Here is a 20291-nt window from a genome sequence, read left to right on the forward strand (position 1 = left end):
TTTTCTGTTTCCAACCAGTAATGGAGGGGTTAGTGTAAGCGGTGTGGAAGCCCACCATAATAACGCTCAGGTTATAGTAAGTAGTTAAAATAAAGCCCTGGACTGGAAATGGGATGTCCTGACGACATTGGACTAGACAGATCTATTGTAGCTTCTCCATTTGTTGACTTCTTTCTAATTAAGTTAAAAAACAAACTGCCCAGACAGTATATTGTGACCTGCAGAAGACTCGCACTGTTGTTTCCCCTTTTAATTCATCGTGGTCATTGAGCAGAACTCATTATAAATGCACCCAAGAGTAGTTGAGTTCCTGCCTGTGGACTGGTTCAGTGCAGCTGCCGGGAGCCAGAAGTAGACATGGAACTAGAATCCCAGGTCAGAGGGTAGTCGCAAGAAGCAGGTTAACTGTTCCCCTACTTGCTCCTGCATTGTGTGCTTCAGTGGTCAGCGGCTAGAAAGGATTGTGCACATGTACTGCCTTTTTTCGGTTCTAAGGTGGTGAGAAGCAGACACCAGCATGAAAGGTGTTGCAGGGATCTGTGAAATCCTGTATAAAGTTGTAAACACATTAAGTATTCAGCCCACGTTGTCTGCAATTGGAACAATTGTCAAGCAAGAACACTTGCTCATTCCCTTCTTCTGTATGGGTGGTTTTGAATTCAGTGACCAGAGAAGTGTTTACTGTGGTTGTCCTCGTTCGAATAGCTTTATTTACTGAATGGGGTCTACTGCTCTCTGATTACACAGAGGATCCCAGTGGTGCTGCTGTTCATAGATCATGGCTAGCTCTTCAGATCTCACTGTAATAGGTTTCACCAGTCTAAACTGTGTAGAATCAAGTTCTTATTGAATGATGGTTTGGGGGCTAGCAGTGTGGATTGCCACGGACCGTGGAAGTTGACTCCCAACACGACCTCATAATTCATCCACTAGTTTGTATATGTCTGCATTAGATTACTGAGATGCAGTATTTCAGTGTGTTCTTTCCGTAGGTGGAGGTGATTAAGAAGGCATATCTGCAAGGGGAGGTGGAATTTGAAGACGCTGAGAATGGTGAGGACCATGCAGCATCCCCCCGGAACGTGGGTCACAATATCTACATTCTAGCACATCAGGTAAGTACTTTGTGATTGAGCTACAGGATGTGCATGTACCGTTTACATACAGCAGGTGAAAACAAGCCGAACAAATTGCTAGAGGTAGGGAATACTCTGATGCACTGTAGAGGCAAGTAAAGTTTGTTGGCAGTACTAGCAAGAGGCTGGTAACTGAACTACATGATGGATGACCAGAGATCAGCTGTGGATGGAATTAATGTTACTCTGATAGGATACAGAGCACCTGACCTGTGCTGTCTACGGGATTAAGGTAGAAATTCCTAACAAAATGTATGCATTTCATTTGGCATAGTGCAGTGTAAAGCCTAGTAATATACTTTAGATGCTGATGTTTTGCAATGCATCCATTATGGGAAACTATTTCTTAAAGACACCCTATTCCAGCTAAGGGCCTTGGGCATATGGTACCATGTCGTCCCAGAGCCTAGAATGATGACTCGCTGGATAATCAAGAGGAATGTTAGGACTAGTGAGAAAAGATATTCTGGGCGATAAAGGAGGGTGCCTAGAAAACGTTTATGCTGTCTTTGTAGTCCTAAAATGTAGGGCCTTGTTTGTGTTGCTGGTAACATTCTGGATGCCCATATGTCATGGCCATCCATGGGTTATCGGGCCATTCCTCTCCCACATATTACAATAAATCGGACTATGGCGCATTGTATCCAAAACGTTCTAATGGTAAGCCACCACTGGTTATTGTGTGTCACCTTGCCATAGTTCTGTGCCTTTCTTCTGAGATTGCTCTGCAGCTTTGGTTGTTCCTCTATTACCTGTCAATGGCTTGTATGTATCCCAAGATCTTCAGTGTTGGAAGAATGTTTCAATGCCGTAGAAAGACCTTTCTTCCAAATGTCTTATCTGGACCTCCCTAAGGACCACTACCTGACCATCCCCTCCTACTGTAGCCTCCCAATCAAATACATTTTACCTACTGTAGCCGCTCTTCTGTATTCTACATAATAGAATTGTGACTCTTGTGCCTGGCTAGGGTTTTCCACTTTACATATACCTAGATAAGGACAAATGAAACTTTGAGCAGACTCGAGCTGAATGGTTTCAAGACTGAACATCTATCCGCAGATTCCTTACCTTTGAACTTCCTGGTGTCAGTCTGGATACAATACATTTTTGATAGCAGTGCCCCTGCATGCTGGTAGGTGACATCAGTCGACTCCACGTGACTTCGTAGGAGTCGTGTTCATCATGACGTCTGCATCATAGATATAAACGACACCCCGGCGCACTGACATCAGTTCTTTTCTTTACGCGTTAGTCACCGCCGATCTGTTAGAGAGAGCTACCCTGTGTCATTTTTGACTGTTTTTCAACTTTTTGTAGACTCCTTTTGGTGTGTTAGGATGTCCAGTAGGAAGACTTCAGGGTTAAAGCTATGTGGCGCCACGAAGTCGTGCTCCAATTGCCGGGCCATGGCACCAAAGGCTTGGTGGGAGCGGTCCCTGAAGTTGCTCACGGCCTGGCATGCACTGCGGAGTCGCCTCGTTGATCTTGGTCTCGGTCAAGAGGAAGGTCTAAGCACCTCTCCAGGGGCTTGAAGTCCTCTGTCGAAGTCAGTTAAGTGGCATCACATGAAGCACAAGAAGTCATTTGCCCCATCTGCCATGCAGCAAGACGGAGGAGCCTTGGCGTACTAGGCCCTGCTCTGTGAAGCGGGCACCTGGGTCGACTCTAAGCCCCCCCCCCCCTTTCCGGGGACAAGAGCAACCCCCATCCAACTCGAGGAGTTTTACGATGCCATGTGCGCCGTGTTTGGGCGGTCTGACCCTGCTGGCACGTCTTCGGGCCTAGCTGTGGGATATCCCGTGGGTCCTGCGACTTTAGCTCCGGCCCTGGCACCACTGGCTGCTGTTGGACCTGTTCCTGTGTCCGGACCGGCGCCAGTCGCACCTCCACAGTGACCTTCCTTGGCGCCGCATCAGACGCCAAGGTCTCCGGCACCCCCTCCCCCATCCTCATTCCAGACGATACGGAGCCGGTCTGCGTCCACTGACGCAGAGGCAGAGTCCGACAGAGCCGTATGACTTCATACCATCTAACCAGCCCCTTTCTGAAGGCTTAGGGTTTGACGAAGAGGATTGGGAGGGGAACAGGAACCCTTGGAAATCCTGCAGCCCCAGGACATGGACTGGTATGAGGAACTGGGTGATACTAGTGGCCTGGACACCTGCGCAGATTCTGGCAAGCCGTCTCCCCCTCCTAACCTGGCTACGGAGGAGGGTGCATCGTTTGATATGGTGGTGTGTATTTCTGTGGATGTCCTAAACCTGTAGCTTCCTACAATGGCGGTCAAGACAAATGTCTTCACTGAGGTCCTGCAGCCTGGTGTCTCCTCATCGGAACCCCTGCTACCTTTTAATGAGGCCTTAACAGGCACCTGGTCCAAACCTAGCACAGGGGCTCCTGTGAATAGAATGATTGACCGCCTCCATTGCCCTGCACCGGGAGACCCAGTTTTCCCACTGCCCACCCCACCCCCCAAGGCTTGGTGTTCCAGGCTTCCACTTCTTGTGGCGTGTTACCTTCCGCCCCTCCGCACAGGGAGTCCAAATGGCTGGAGACCTTTGGGAAGAAAATGTTCTCTTCCACCAGCCTTGCATGGCAGTCTGTGAACACTGCATGCCTTTTGGACCGGTACTCCCATTCTATATGGGATACAGTTGCACAGGTGCTGCCTAGGGTCTTGGAGGAAGACTGGATCCTGCTCTCCCAAGCAATATCAGACTGGAGAGATGCAGCAAAGTTTGCCATTTGCTGTGGCTGAGACACAACTGACTTGCTGGGCAGGGCGATTTATTCAATGATTGCAATCAGGCACCACGCCTGGCTGAGGAAGTCTGACTTTTCGGGGATGTTCAGGCAAACCTCATGGATATGCCTATTGATGGCTCACATCTCTTCGGAGACGAAGCTGACGCAGCACATGAGCGCTTCAAGGATTCATGGGCTACGGCCAAATCCTTGCACCTCAGTACTACACCATGGCCTGTATCTGCTTTTCGCTCCTTTCGTGGCTATGGAACGGTCTTTCAACCGCGCCAACCCTATTCCACCCAGCGGGTTCTGCAAGTTCTGCAGCCTTTGCGGGGCCGTGGCCACATTTCATCCTGTCCTTGAGGGTCAGGAGGTCTGAAGTCGAACCAAGCCAGCATCTCCTCCTCCACCGCAAAACCTTCCTAGTCCTGGCCTTCGGGGTCATGAGCATCCAATGGGTGGCAGGAGACGTCATCCCGTCCACCATAGGCGCAACATCACCTCCGACAGGTGGGTTTGAAGATAGTCCGAAGGGGATACTCCCTCCCCTTCATGACTACCCCTCCCTCTATGCCTCCAACTCACAATTGGCTGACTGAGGATCATCTTGCGTTACTCTGTGAGAAAGTCAAGGCTCTCTTGGCCAAGATAGCTAAAGAAAGGGTTCTCGGGCCAGAAATAGGCTGTGGTTGCTATTCTCATTATTTCCTGGTTCCAAAGGACTCAGGCCTCCGTCCTAGCCTCGACCTCCGAGCCCTAAACTACTTCATCAAGGAGGAGAAATTCAAGATGCTCACTCTGGCGCAGGTACTGTCTGCCCTACATCCGGGAGACTGATGGTAGCGTCTGACTTGCAGGACGCCTATTTCCACATTCCTGTCCTGCCGGCCCATTGTTGCTACCTGCGGTTTACAGTGGGCCAGGAGCACTTTGAGTTTGCTGTGCTCCCCTTTGGCCTCACTAGTGACTCGCAGGTGTTTACCAAGTTGATGACTGTGGTCACAGCTCATCTGTGGAGATTAGGGTTCCAGTCTTCCCCCATCTTGACGACTGGTTGTTGAAGGCGGGCTGTTCCCAGCAGTCTTTTCCCATCTACGGTGAACCTCTTGCATTCACTGGGGTTTACTATCAACATGCCGAAGTTGCACCCAACTCCCCCCTCAGACGCTCCCCTTCATCGAATAAGTTCTTGACATGGTGCAGTTTCTGGCTTATCCTCACGAGTGGTGAGTCCCGGATTTCAGGCTATGATACCGATATTTCAGCCTCTATCCTGTATTTTGGTGGGAATGACTGAGGCTGTTGGGCCTCATGGCCTCTTGCATCCTTCTTGTGGACCATGCCTAATGCCATATGCGGGCTCTGCGAAGGGACCTGAAGTTCCAATGGGTGCAGCATCTGGGAAATCTCACCTACCTGGTCCAGATCTCTGAGGGCACTGCGAAAGCCCTGCAGTGGGGGGCTAACAAATCACGATTGGGTCAGAGGCAGAACCCTCCCCCTTCCCCATCCAGATCTCACATTAGTGGTGAATGCGTCCCTTCTGGGATAGGGCGGCCATCTGGGAGAGGTGAAGATCAGAGCACCCTGGTCTCTGGCGGAGGCCCGGCTCAATATAAACCTGTTGGAGCTACAGGCGATCTGACTGGCACTAAAAGCCTTCTTGCCGTCCATCAAGGGGAGGCTAGTTCAGGTGTTCAAGGACAACGCGACCGCCATGTGGTACTGCAACAAGCAAGGCGGGTGGGGTCATGCACCCTGTGTCAAGAAGCTTTGGGCCTCTGGACTTGCCTGGAACAGCAGGGCATTTCCCTGGTTGTTCACCATCTGGCCGGTTCTCAGAACACCAGAGCGGACTAACTCAGCAGTAGGTGCCTGGCGGATAACGAGTGGCATCTCCATCAGGAGGTGGGCGCAAGGACTCTCATCAGTAGGGAGAGCCTTGTTTAGATCTCTTCGGTTCCGTAGACCACGCGCAATGTCAGCAGTTTTGCGCACTGGGGTTTCCAAGGTGGCTCTCGCTCCGTGACGCTTTTCATCATCAGTGGAACTCCAGCCTCCTGTACACCTTTACACCCATACCACTTCTACCCAGAGTGGTCAAGAAGATCAGGAGCGATCGGGCACAAGTCATTCTTGTGGCTCTGGGCTGGGAACGGAGAGCCTTGTATCCAGAGCTTCTGGCAATGAGCATTGATCCTCCGATCATGTTGCCCCTTCATAAAGATCTCCTGTTGCCGCAACAGGTGAGAGTTCTCCACCTGAACCGGTCAACTCTCTGCCTCCTTGCGTGGAGAATAAGCGGCGATAGCGGTGATGCCTGGGGAAACTTCTGAATGTAAGGAATCGGCAGTATCCACCAGAAAGACCATTGCTGAAGGTAAGTAATGCATTCCTCTAACCATCATCTTGAAATTTAAAATAAACATAGTATGAAAAAAATATATACTTGTTTCCAATGTTTCATCACAAAATGGACAATAAGTGGTAATTACTCGTCCCGCCATGTGTCACATATGTCTCCTTCAACCTTTGTTACAGAGTTGGTTTTCTTTCCCTGTTTTCATGATCACCTTGTAATATAATATATTTACTTTGTAGTTGGCCCGTCACAACAAGGAGCTGCAGCATATACTGAAACCAGGCGGTAGTGGTCAGACAGTCGAAGGGGACGATGCCCTTGAATTCTATGCCAAGCACACAGCACAGATCGAGGTAGGATTAGTGTTCAGTATGGATGTATTTGTGGATTGGGAGCAGTCGTTAAACTGATCCGATGTGTACCGGTGGGCCCACCAGCACTGATTTTGGGGACCTGCACTTATTCGACCTCATCAGACATTGACCACAAGCGAGGAATATAAGTAGGAAGAGAGAGGCCAAACAATATCACAAAGGGAGAAACTAAGAACCTGAATGAGTGAGATAAAGGGGCTGAGTGTGTCTGGTTGTGAGAGGATAGTAGAGACGCGAGGTTGCTTCAAGACTACACAGCCTTGGTATTAGGTCACCGACATGTAAAAGCACTGGCTTCCTGTTTCTAAGCAGAACTTTGGGCACCAGCACTGATTCTATTAAGAATTAAGTACTGATTAGGAGGAAGGGTGGACATCCCTCATGGCACATACAATAGTGCAGAGTGATTGTAAGATCTGATGATCATTCTAAAGAGGACTGGTACTGCAGTGAAACACAAGGGTATCCAGATCGGAAGCTTTTAGAAGTGTTATGACTTGGTGCATAAATAAACATTGCAAAATGCTTTCGGATATACCTTGAAATTGACAACTCCGCTTAATGAAGTTTGTAAATGCAAAATTGCTTTGTGATCCACATGTTAGTTTCTGTGTTTTGGGATGCAGCATTTCAAGGTGCTATGGGTACATTATAATGAATATTATTCCTGCTGCAAGAACCCAAAGAATGTTTTGCCCTTATGCTGAGTGGTGGTTTTTAAGTCCAAGGTGTTGCACTGGAATCTCTGACATGAAGTGGTGCCCAGAGCATCTATCGGGTACATCCCCACTCCGCCCTGAATTCCATAGCCTCAGAAGATTCCAGCACTCACTGGGATGTGGGCCATGATCTGCAGAGCTTGCAGATTATCCATCCGTACCCACTTCACACAACCTTATCTTCCAATGGATTCTGTCATCTCTGCAGATACATTTTTTGAAAAAAGAAACCGTGAAAACAATTTAAATGGATTGGCCACACTGAAGTAAAAATAGCTAAGACACCCTAAAAAAGAATTTATTGCTATTCTTCTAAGCAAAGCTTCAGCCATTTTATCAGGGCAATGATGCATTGAAAGCCCCTATAGAAAAGACCTTTTGGCTGCATTTCAGATCTCCTGCAGTGGGCCGCCATCAACAAAGTATCCCATGATGCATTGCGTAGTACTCCACGTTAGCAAATTGTATAAAATAGACCATACAGAAACGTGTGCATCGTGAAGAAACAGTTGGCTGTGACTCAAACATTTTTCTGCGGTTTAATGTTTATCAACTCTGTCAATTTGACTAGTCGTTGTCAACTTTCTTGTCCTTGTGTTTTTAATAGTGAATCTTACTTTTTTGTTCTGGAGACACGTTTAGCTGTTTCACTAGCCTCATGTTTTCCCCCTTTAAATACAGTGTAGAAATATATGCATAGGAGGGCTTTCAGTTAGCCCTCTATCTTCATACATTGGCCTGTTCAGGTGAGTGCCTTTCACATTTTGCATCCACCCACCAGAGCCTCCCGTGGGACAGTGGGTCAGTCTGCTTTCGGTCACTGAGACTCTTCCCTCTCAGTGACACCATTTTGCTCTTGCACTTGTGCACACATGTCTGAACAGTTATTTACTTCAGTGTCTGGGTTGGTAGGTCAATGTGTGCTTTGTTTTCATATTTTTTGGTCTCGCCTAATCCAATGCATGCGCTGCTCTGGTGAGACTTTTAGTGAGTGGGCATTTTAAAATGCGACCACACGCTTCTGTGTTGCCTCAAGCTTGCGAGCACATGTGCGAGCATGCAGCAGCCATCTGGCTTTCCTCGCGGCACCCTTATAGCGCGACTCGATCCGCCCCTCCCCCACCACAGAGCGTGCGATCGATTCGACGGCCGCGCGGCCAACGCTTGTTATATTCTTATATCCGCATGCAGCAGTCCGCTCTGATTGTACCAGCCCCCGGTCCCTGTACCTCGTACTTCCACGTGGTGTCAGCCGTGTCCTGTTGGCTCTCCAGTGATCTCCGCTGTCCGGGCTTGTGGATACTTTCCACGTTGCTTCCGTGACGGGTGCTCGTTGGGGCTTCACAGATACTTTTCTACCACGTTCACTTCTCTTACGTCATGGTGGAGGCAGCTGTGCTCCTCCCCCGCAGCCTCTCTCGCTTGATTTCTGCTGGAGGGCCACCGCTTTATCGCCCGTGTCCAGGCGTCCTTAGTTTTGGCAGCAGCACAATTGCCTGTGTCATGCCCGTATAGGCTGTACTGGTTGGCAGAAAATGGCGGCTCCGCCGATCCTAGTCTTGGCCGTAAAAATGCCTGGCTCAGTGCCCTCACGCTGCTTCTCACTGCTGGCAACCGCCGGAAGTCAACATGCTGAAGGGGGGGAGGGCAGCAGGGCCTTTGTGTGCTGTAGGACTGCCAATTCCCAGAGCGGGTCCGCTGCCTATTTCCTTAGACCCACATACGGCAGGTCACTCTGCTTTGGCCATTGCCGTCCCAGTTCCCCTACCTCATACTTGCGCCTATTATCAGCCGTAACATGTCGGCTTTCCAATGACTTCTGCTGTCGGGGGTTGCTGAGGCCTCTCCTGCTTTCTCCCTGACGGTTGCTCGGAGCAGCTTCTCATGATATATCTGCCGCTGCCATTTACTCACGCCGTGGAGGCCGGAGCCATGCCGTTCTCCCGCTTCCCAGCCCCACGCGCTAGACTGCTGCTGCAGAGGGTTGACACATTATCACCCACGCATCTGAAAGAGACACGTTGGTATTAGATTCCTTACCTTAGAATATCCCCAGGCGTCAGACTGGATCCGGAAATTTTTGCGTAGCAGTACCCTTGCGCGTCTGTAGGCGTCGTCTGCGGCTCCGCGTCCGTCGTCGGCGTCGTGGGCGCCGTGATGACGTCGTCGGAGTACTTAGACGCCGCCTCCGCGTGCTGACGTCAGTTCTTTTTTCCGCGCCAGCAAGCGCAGATCTGGAAAAAGCAGTAACCCGTAGTCAATTTTTGACTAACTTTTTGGATCTTTTTGATCATTTTTCGAGGTCTTCACGACTCCGATCGGTGCCGTAGGGATGCCTGGCTTTAAGCACTGCGAGGATTGCGATCGCACGATGTCGGTCACGGATCCTCACCACCTGTGCCTAACTTGTCTAGGCGTCGACCACGACGACAAGGCCCGCTCCGGCTGCTGGGCCCTCTCTTCGAAAGCCAGGCGGGAGCGGTCCCGCAGGCGACTCTAACTCCGGCAGTCGGTCCCACGCCGCGAGAGGTCCCGGTCCCACGGGAGGTCGAGGGACAGGTCGCGGGCTCGGAGCCACCACAGCTCCGAGAGTAGGCCGCACTCCTCCGGGTCGAAGTCGTCGTCGGGTAAGAAGCACAAGAAGTCCAAGAGGCGTCATCGCTCTTCGGACTCCCCCCGACGCTCGCGCGATGCGAATGGGGGTTTGGGTGACACCACCCACGCGGCTCCGTCGGAGTCGCGGGCGCCGCCACCAGCTCCACACCCTACGGTCCCTGGGCTAGACGCGACGCCGGAGGAGATCGAGCGCTTCCTCATGGCCATGAGGAAACTCTCTCCTCCGACGGGCTCCTCGGCGCCTTCGGGCCCAGCGGACCTGTCTGGGGCCTCTAGCGGGTCGGGGGCTTCGGCCCGACGCAGTCGGGTGCTTCGGCCCCGACGCCTTCGGGCCCGGCGCCGCAGGGCCCCCCAATCCCGACGCCGCCAGTGCCTTCGGGCCCGGCGCCACAGGGTCCAGCGGTCCCGGCGCCTTCGGGCCCGACGCCGCGGGACCACCCTAGACCTTCTTTGGGATCTGGATCGTCGCCGGTGGACCTTACGACCTCCCCGGCGTCGGACCATCAGGTGTCGCCTCCGGCGCCGTCCTCGGGCGGCGCCGTCCCCGATACCTCCTTCGTTCCTGTTCCGGCATCGGGACGGCCCGATGGGCGCTGCTCCAGGCGTCGTTTGGAGAGTTTCACTTCTATGAACAGGCCCCATTGGTTGAAACCCCTGAGTATCAGGAGATGGGTGATGAAGAGGATTGGGAGGGGTCAGAGGACCCTCTGACCCGAGAGTTTCAGTCTCATGAGGACTGGGCAGGAGACCTTGGGGTGGCCAGTGGTCTGGACACCTCTCCAGACACTGGTTTTGTCTCCCCTCCTTCCGTGGCTTCGGAGGAGGGGGCAACCTACAGTGTGGTGTTGATGAGGGCTGCCAAGGCCTTGAGCTCCCCGTCGCGGCCGTGAGGACTAACCTCACTGAGGTCCTTAACCCCTTCGACGCTCATGACGAGCTGGGCTCGTCATGCAGTAGCCTCCTGCTACGCTCATGACGAGCCCAGCTCGTCATGAATAATGGTAATCATGATTTTCCAGCACAGGGGAAAAATCCCCATAGCATTCAAAAGGTTAAACCGCAGTCAAGCTCGGCCGAGCCTCTGCACTTGGTCCGAGCCCGCTACGGGTTCGCCCGTAGATAGGAACGTGGCCAGACACCACCGCCCAGCCCCGGGCGACCCATGTTTCCTGTCCACCCACCCCACCCCCGAGAGCCTGGTCATCCAGGCCTCCAATTCCCAGACCGCGTTCCCGTCGGCTCTGCCAGACAGGGAATCCAAGAGGAATGAGCAGTATGGCAAAAAGATCTTCTCATCCCTTAGTCTGGGACTGCGGTCTTCCAACACCGCATGCCTCTTGGGCCGTTACACCCACTCTCTGTGGGATACGGTCGCGGAAGTGCTGCCAGAGTGTCCGTTGGAGGTACGGGCCAAACTCGGCCAAGCCCTTGTGGAGGGCCGGGATGCAGCCAAATATTCCATCCGGTGTGGGCTGGATACCACCGACTCGCTAGGTAGAGCGATGGCAACGACGGTGGCGGTCAGACGCCACGCCTGGCTGAGGTCCGCCAACTTTTCGGCAGATGTCCAGAACACGTTGATGGACATGCCGTTCGATGGCCGTCGCCTCTTTGGCGACAAAGCAGACCATGCACTTGAGCGCTTTAAGGACTCCAGGGCTACGGCCAAGTCCTTGGGCCTCTCGGCCCGCGCCAGCAATCAGCTGCTTTTCGCTCCTTTCATGGCCACGGAAGGGGTGTACCCACACGTGCTGCCAGCCACACTCCGCAGGGCAATACCCAACGCGGTGGCGGCCGTGGGAACCGCCGTCCTGGCGGTAGGGGTCAACGGCGAGGTCAGTCAACACCTTCCCCCGCAGCGTCCGCCTCAAAACCCTCCTAGTCCGTGCTTTCAGGCCCATGTGACGCCAGTGGGGGGCAGGGTTCGCCATCACCACCTCCACTGGCGCACTGTCACTTCGGAAAGGTGGGTGCTGCAGATCGTCCGAAGGGGCTACTCCCTCCCCTTCGAGGGGACTCCCTCCCCTTCGAGGCGACTCCTCCAGCCATGCCACCGCAGAACCACCGTGTATCGGGGGATCATTTGCGACTTCTGCAGGAGGAAGTTACGGCCCTCTTGGCCAACGGGGCCATCGAGCGCGTTCATGGGCCAGAGGTAGGGTGTGGTTGCTACTCCCACTACTTTCTGGTACCCAAGAAGGGCAAAGGGGGCCTACGCCCTATCTTGGATCTAAGGAACGTCAACGGCTTCCTCCGGAAGGAGAAGTTCAAAATGCTGACTCTCGCTCAGGTCTTAGCTGCCCTGGACCCAGGAGACTGGATGGTAGCGTTGGACTTGCAGGACACTTATTTCCACATCCCCGTCCTGCCGGCCCACCGGCGCTACCTGCGGTTCACGGTTGGCCACGAGCGCTTTCAGTTTACCGTGCTCCCCTTTGGCCTTACCAGCGCCCCACGGGTGTTCACAAAGGTGATGGCGGTGGTCGCAGCTCATCTGCGCAGGTTAGGGGTTTCAGTCTTCCCCTACCTTGACGACTGGTTGTTGAAGGCAGGCTCGCCCCAGACAGTCGTCAGCCACCTCCAGACTACGGCAGACCTCCTGCACCAGCTGGGGTTCTCCATCAATGTGCCGAAGTCACACCTGTGCCCCTCTCAGAAGCTCCTCTTCATCGGAGCGGTTCTAGACTCGGCGCGGTTTCGGGTTTATCCGCCCGAACAGCGGGTCCGGGATATTCAGGCTCTGATTCCCATCTTTCAGCCGTTATCCCGGTCTCAGTCAGGTTGACGCTGCGGCTTCTGGGGCTGATGGCCTCCTGCATCCTTCTGGTGCATCACGCCAGGTGGCGGATGCTGGCTCTGCAGTGGGACCTGAAGTTTCAGTGGGCCCAGCATCAGGGCAACCTATCCGACCACGTCCTGATCTCAGAGGGCACTGCGAGACAGCTGGAGTGGTGGCTCACGGACCGCGATTGGGTCAGCGGCTGATCCCTCTCCCTTCCCCAACCGGAGCACGTAGTTGTGACGGACGCGTCCCTCCAGGGCTGGGGTGGCCACATGGGAGAGGCGGAGATCAGAGGCCTCTGGTCTCCAGCGGAGGCCCGGCTCCACATCAACCTGTTGGAGCTACGGGCGATTCGTCTAGCACTGAAGGCCTTCCTCCCCTAAGTCCGGGGGAGTGTAGTGCAGGTGTTCACGGACAACACCACCCCCATGTGGTACTGCAACAAACAGGGCGGGGTGGGGTCGTGGACCCTTTGCCAGGAGGCTCTGCGCCTCTGGCAATGGCTGGAACGCCAGGGCGTGACCCTGGTGGCTCAACACCTGGCAGGTTCTCTGAACGCCAGGGCGGACGAGCTCAGCCGTCGGTGCATGATGGATCACGAATGGCGTCTGAACTCTGACGTGGCGCAAGGCCTCTTTCAGCAATGGGGAGGGCCTTGGTTAGATCTATTCGCCACCGAAGAGAACGCGCAATGTCATCAGTTCTGCGCTTTGGAATTTCCAAGGTGGCACTCGCTCGGAGACGCTTTTCGTCGCGAGTGGAGTTGCGGTCTATTGTATGCCTTTCCGCCTATACCACTTCTGCCCAGAGTGCTGAAGAAGATAAAGCGCGACCGGGCCCAAGTCATCCTTGTGGCTCCGGACTGGGCGAGAAGGTACTGGTATCCAGAGCTACTCAGTATGTCAGTCGATCCCCCGGTTCGTCTGCCTCTTCAGGAGGACCATCTGTCGCAGCAGCAGGGGACGGTCCTCCACCCGAACCTGTCCAGTCTCCACCTTCATGCTTGGAGATTGAGCGGCGACAGTTGAGGCCATTTGACTTGCCTCCTGAAGTCTGTAACGTCATTCTGGCAGCCAGGCGTCCCTCCAAAAAGTCGGTATACGCCTGCAGGTGGAACAGATTTGTGGCATGGTGCACAGCAAAGACTGTGGATCCTCTTGTTGCCCCTCTCTCTGAGGTTCTCCTCTTCCTTCTTTCTCTTGCCCAGCAGGGCTCTGCTCTGGGCACTATCAAGGACTACCTTTCTGCCCTTTTTGGCCCTTCTGAGGCTGCCTGATTAACCTTCTTTGTTCAAGTCCCCTATTGTAAATAGATTTCTAAAAGGCATCACACACACATTTCGTTTCCGTTTGTGATGCCTCAGTGGGACTTGAACCTGGTTCTTACGTTTCTGATGTGTGCTCGTTTTGAGCCACTTCACAACTGTCCTCTCCGCCTTCTTACTCTGAAGACTGCTTTCCTGGTTGCCATCACCTCTGCCAGGAGAGTGAGTGAGCTCCAGGCCCTTTCTTGTACTCCACCTTTCCTTTCTGTCCATCCGGACAAAGTGGTGTTGCGTACTAAGCCATCTTTCCTGCCCAAGGTTGTCACGGCCTTCCACATCGGGCAGTCTATCACCTTGCCAACCTTCTTCCCGCCACCGCATCCCTCTAAAGAGGAAGAGCGGCTCCACCGTCTGGACCCAAAACGTGCGCTCTCATTTTACTTGGATCGCACACGCCAGTTCCGGGTGGATGACCAACTCTTTGTTGGTTACGTGGGAGCTAAGAAGGGGAAAGCGGTGCACATGAGGACCATCTTCCGGTGGATCATCTTGTTTATCCAGGCATGCTACTCCTTGGCTAGAAAGGAGCCCCCTGTTGGATTACGGTCTCATTCCACCCGAGCCACGGCGACTACTACTGCCCTGGGCCGGGGTGTGCCCTTACAGGATATCTGCCAGGCAGCTACGTGGGAATCGCTGCACACGTTTGCACGACACTACTGCCTGGACAGCCAAGTCCGGAGGGATGGCTTCTTTGGCCGTTCCGTCCTCCAGGACTTTCTGGTGTGATTATTGGTTCGCAGACCCACCACCGGGGTTGGTATTGCTGGGTATCTATTCTAAGGTAAGGAATCTAATACTAACGTGTCTCTTTCAGATGCACAAGTTACTACTTGTGTAACGATATATCTGTAAGAGACATTAGTTAGTATTAGATTCCTTACCGACCCACCCATCCTACCCGTTCTGCGAACCGATATCTAGGGTTAGAGTTATCCCCTTTCAGGGCCCTAGTTTCAATGGCACCAGTGTTGGTTTTTAACATGGCTCTGCGTTTCTGGCGGGGAAAAGCTGTGTCTAAGAACTGACGTCAGCACGCGGAGGCGGCGTCTAAGTACTCCGACGACGTCATCACGACGCCGACGACGGACGCGGAGCCGCAGACGACGCCTACCGACGCGCCAGGGTACTGCTACGCAAAAATTTCCGGATCCAGTCTGATGCCTGGGGATATTCTAAGGTAAGGAATCTAATACTAACTAATGTCTCTTACAGATATATAGTTACACAAGTAGTAACTTGTGCATCTTCCACACTGCTCAGTTTATTCTCTGGTGCTTTGCACTGTTTTTCAGGCTTCCACAGCCCCTTTAGGTGCAGTATAATGTTGTTTAGGCATCTGGGCCTGCAGGAGCCGCACTTCTGTGCGGACATCTTGCTAGCTGGCCTTCTAGCACCCCTCCTGTGGAAATTAGTTATTAAACTACATTTATACCAGTAAACAAAACAAGCATTGGCATAACCAATAGGTCTCGCCTTTGGGACCTTATAGGTTTTTAGCCATGCAACAGTTGATGATATTGCACCAAGGATATTGTGCTGCATAACTAAATACTTATAAGGTCTCAAAAGCAAGATCTATTGGCTTTGTCATTGCTTGTTTATTATTGACATTGTTCTTTTTTTCACTTTATTATACCTTTTGCAAAGCTGCACCTCAATTTTAGGCGGTTATCTTTCAGTTTTACCGGCTGTTGCATAAGTTTGCTAAATAAATAACATTGCAGGATTGCCCTAGCCATCCGTATTGGCTTTGTAAATGCTTGTGTCCCTTAAGGTTGGCTCAGTGCATACGGGGCTAGACTCTTTGGACCGATCTTAATGTGGTCAGTCCCTGTCTGCAGTGACAGGGACCCAAAACTGATGGGTAATGGCCAATGTGAAAGATTTGTTATTCTATAGGACGGCTCTAACCACAACGGAGCGCTGAACATAGTACAGAACAATCAACATTAGCACAGAATAACAGTCTCAATGCAACAGAATTACAATAGTGCAGATTTAGAACAAGGCGACATGTACAAAGGAGTTGTATTAAAAAGAAAGTGTAGTGTGTTAATTTGAGTAGCATCTCGTAGCATGTCGGAGGTTATGAATACCTCTAGCCTCCAAGACAAGGTGCCTCCTGAGCCCAGTGAATCCAACGAGCTGTTCCTAGGGACGGCATTTTATGACCTGCAGGTGGCCAAGCCTACGACGATTATAGCCTCCCAAGTAGGAATTTTCCGCGGCTCCTGTGACCACGCCTTAGTGACCTTTAGATAATAGGGGAGGAATTGGCCTCATTTTGAGCAGATATGTCTGCTTCGAATAAAAAAAATTTTAATAAAGATTTTTACCTGGGCATCGATAGGATAAGTTTGTCCACGCGTTTAACTCTTGCATTCCGACTCACTTTTTTCAATTTCTCAGTCTCCAAGTGGCACAGGTGTGCTCAGACCTGGGACCCATTGACCACTACTGTACAACATCCTTCTACCACTGGGACACCAAAGATTGCAGGAAGATCATATGTCTGGCCCTGTCCCTTAAAAGCTAGTCTTTGAGTTGGTGAGGGGTGGATACTGGACCCCCTACTGGTTGGGTTTGCAATTGGCCGTCTGTTTTGAGAAACCAGAAACTAAGTGGACCGGGTCGGCGTCCTTTATGACGAGGAGCTGTTCTTTCCAGAAAACTGCAGAATAATGATTGATCGTGAACTTGGGTGTTTTGGCCAAGATGTTCAAAGGTGGGGGTGAATTTTATCGTTCCCCATGCATTTTTCCTTCAAAGAATGGCATTAGATTTGATTAAGGACTAAGGTTCCGTTTGCTCCCCAAAAGTTGTTAGTACAGTGGGTTCACTGGCTTCCTTCCTCTCACTTGATAGGATTGTTCTCTTTTAGGTTTAGGGGTATATGGGTTTTGCAGCCTGTTCCTTCTGTTTAGTAAGTAGATTATACAATATAGATCTCAATGTCATTGTTTCTTGCACCTCTTGATTTTGTGTTGCTAGTAAAGTTGATCCTGATGTCTCACAAATCCTTGAAAGTACAGCAGTCTCCCAAACTCTCATGTAAAGGTACATTTTCCTTCCTTCCTAGATTGTACGTATGGATCGCACAATGGAACAAATAGTTTTCCCGGTACCCAGTATTTGCGAGTTTCTCACGAAGGAATCAAAGCTTAGGATATACTACACGACAGAGCGAGACGAGCAAGGAAGCAAAATCAATGATTTCTTTCTGCGGTCTGAGGATCTCTTCAATGAGATGAACTGGCAAAAGAAGCTACGAGGTAGGACGACGGTTCCAGGGCTCCTTGGGTAGGATTCTGAGTGATGGGTGAGGTCACTGCGAGAGATGGAGATTCTGATGGGTTGATGATGACCTAAAGAATTGTAAAATGGAGGCCCTAGCAGGGGGCAATGTTTGCAAGGGGTTGAAGTTCGAGAAATTGAGATATTAAAAGATGACAGTTTTGAGAGGGGTACTGTGAGGCTTATAGCCATGGATGGGTTTGTGAATGGTGTGGTCAATGATGCGCGGTTCAATAATACCGCTCCAGGCAGTTAACAGATACCATGACACTGTCCATACCCGCTGCACTGAGTCCAATCTTATGGTTACAGATTGGTTTGACAGACCAATGCTTTTTGAGGTGAAGAAAACTTTAACCCTAGCTGGGGTCTTTTTAGACCCATGCACTTCAAATAGGTGTCATGGTGGATTACATCATCAATTGTTAGTAATGGGGGAATAACAAAAGTTAACCGTCTTTCATCCTTTTTGATACTTTTTCTTTGTATTGGCCATTCCACACTGTTTCTTGGGCAAATGCTGATAGTGACTGCCTTTGCACAAATGGCAGCAAATGCAATTTGTGTTCTGCTCGTCATGGGGGCAAGTCCTAAAAGAGGTGCACATTGTTTCCACCGGTTTTAGCCCTTCTGGATCAATGGGATTTTTTTTTACGGAGTGTTATATAGACCAAACTTGACCCGAAGGTATTGGGTATCGGAGCTCTTTACATGGCACCAGTTGCGTTACATGAGGACTCATTCATTTTTTTTGTTAAGCATGGGGAGATTAAGTGATTTGCCCAGAATCACAGGATGTTCAGCGTCGTTGCCGAGACTCAAACCCAGTTCCCCAGATTCGAGGTCAACCACCCTAGAGGTTAGGCCAACTCCTCTATTCTGTTTCTTGTAAATTAGTGTAAAACAGACACATTAAATTAAAGCCAAATGTTTTTGTTCACACTTTGCCATATAAAAAGCAGTTGATTATCTACAGCAGAGAAGAGTAATATAAAAGCAACAGCCAAACCCTGGGAATACGTTTAATTATTTTCGGCCCTGGAAAAGGAGGACAGAGATGGTTACATTTTCCTTGGTTCTACAGTAGATGGGTATCTTTGGGTCGAAGCCTGGAAATGGCTTGTGGGAATCAGTTTTGTTCCAAGAAGTCTTGTGGCTCTATGTAGAAGTAGCTGTTTGAAACAAGTATTACGTTTTCCGAAAGGGTCCATGATCCCAAGTGTATTCTGCAAAATTAATTTGCTTACTTGGCAACATATAGCAGGTATTTGTGTTATAAATTTTTTTAAATAAATTGCCGTTGGAAGCGGAAGTGTCAGTTATCGCAGATCTGTTGGTTGGAGGGTCAACATAGTGAGCTCATGTGTGTAAGGGAACGTAGGGAAGTATGATCTGCTTTCATGGTTACTTCAACTTCTCCCTGGTGTTATGCTGTTTTCTGACTAGTCTTGACTGGGATCCTGCTAATCATGACCCCAGCCACTGTGCTCTCTCCCTAAATTTGACATGGTAAGAACTTTGGTACCTTCCTAATTGGAAACTGGTGTACCCTTCTAAGACTCTAGTATATGATATTAAGGTACTCTGGGCATATGTACACAAGGGGACTCCCGTGGGCCGAAGCATGTATTATGCCACACATGGAGGATCACTCAAACTGCGATTACAGGTCTTCCATTGTAGCCGTGTTAGCTGGTGCTAGCACCATTCACCACAGATAAGTTTCCATATATCTGAGGTCACTGCACTTATAACTAAGCACCCTGCCTTCAGGATTAAAATGCCTATCTTAGGGGTGACTTATGGGCTTTGAGTATGAGGGTGCCCTGAGCAGGACACCCCCTACAAACCCCAGAGTCGATTCTCCGGGTTTTGTAAGTACGGTCAGCCATTTAATACATATGGTGGACATCAAGTATATTACGAGATGTCTAACTACGTATTGCCTGCTACGATACTGGTCCTATCTGATAGAGACTACTAGCCGCAGATTCCTTAACGTAGAATTATCCCCAGGCGTGAGACTGGATCCGGAAAATTTTCTTTGCCACAGCATCTCTGCATGCCGGGGGCGGCACCACGTGCCTCTGCCCTGACGTCGTCCGCGGCAGTGACGTCAGCGAGGTCACATAAGCCCCACCCCAGGGCACTGACATCAGTTTTTCTCATTTCCGCATGCAACGTGGATCTGGATCGTGTCCCCGCCTGTTTTCAGGCCTTCTCTTTCAAGCTTTGTGTTGGAAAGTGGGTTATTGGTAGGGGCAAATGTAGGTCTGCCACTGGCAATAAGGCCACTAACACATGATAGGAAAATTATTCCTTTGCTCAACCCTTGGTAACGTGGCTGCAAGCAGACAGGCTTAACTTCAAAGACAGGTATGTAAAGCATTCAAAAACACCATTTCTTTTCTCCTCCTCCCTCTACCACTTTCTCTTAGCCAATTCGAATTTCTCTTTCTCCAAGGCAATCCACTCCAATTGAGCCTGAAGTGGTCTCTCTGCAAGAGACACTAGTGATACCCGAGTAAGGGACCCTTCCCCACTCCTACCACCACCCTGATTCACCTGGATAACACTACTCACGATGGGAAAGGTCTCATCCTCACCCCTCTCTCGGGTGAGGTTGGGGGGAACATCTTCCCACCCCCCTGGGTTCTCCTCAGCTGCCCAGGCCTTTAGGGACTCAAGCAAAACTGCCTTCCTCATCTTCTTGGCAGCATGCAGCCCCCTAAGCCTACACTGTTCCCTAAGATCAGCCATCTTAAACTGGGACAGTTAAGCCAGGTCCAGCTCCATGGTTCCCTAGTTTTGGGTCACAAAAACCTAGGCAAAATGGACTTAGAACAATTTGGAAAAATCAAAACCATGGATTGAAAACAGTTTAGTCCAAATTCCAAAAATCTCACTGAAAAGTTTTGTTCTAAGGCAAT

The 20291-nt window shown here is 51.0% G+C and overlaps 1 protein-coding gene across 1 annotated transcript in view; it reads left to right on the forward strand.

Annotated features, from left to right (window-relative positions):
- The window catches only part of ITPR1 (inositol 1,4,5-trisphosphate receptor type 1), a 1533308-nt gene that overhangs the window by 1264197 nt on the left and 248820 nt on the right, over positions 1-20291 (forward strand). The window contains exons 45-47 of the mRNA XM_078661662.1: positions 993-1115; positions 6489-6602; positions 17147-17339. Of these exons, the coding sequence (XP_078517788.1) occupies positions 993-1115; positions 6489-6602; positions 17147-17339 (430 nt within the window). The remainder of the gene's footprint in view (positions 1-992; positions 1116-6488; positions 6603-17146; positions 17340-20291) is intronic.

Source organism: Lissotriton helveticus, chromosome 9 (assembly GCF_964261635.1).
Source record: "Lissotriton helveticus chromosome 9, aLisHel1.1, whole genome shotgun sequence".
Lineage (NCBI taxonomy): Eukaryota > Metazoa > Chordata > Amphibia > Caudata > Salamandridae > Lissotriton > Lissotriton helveticus.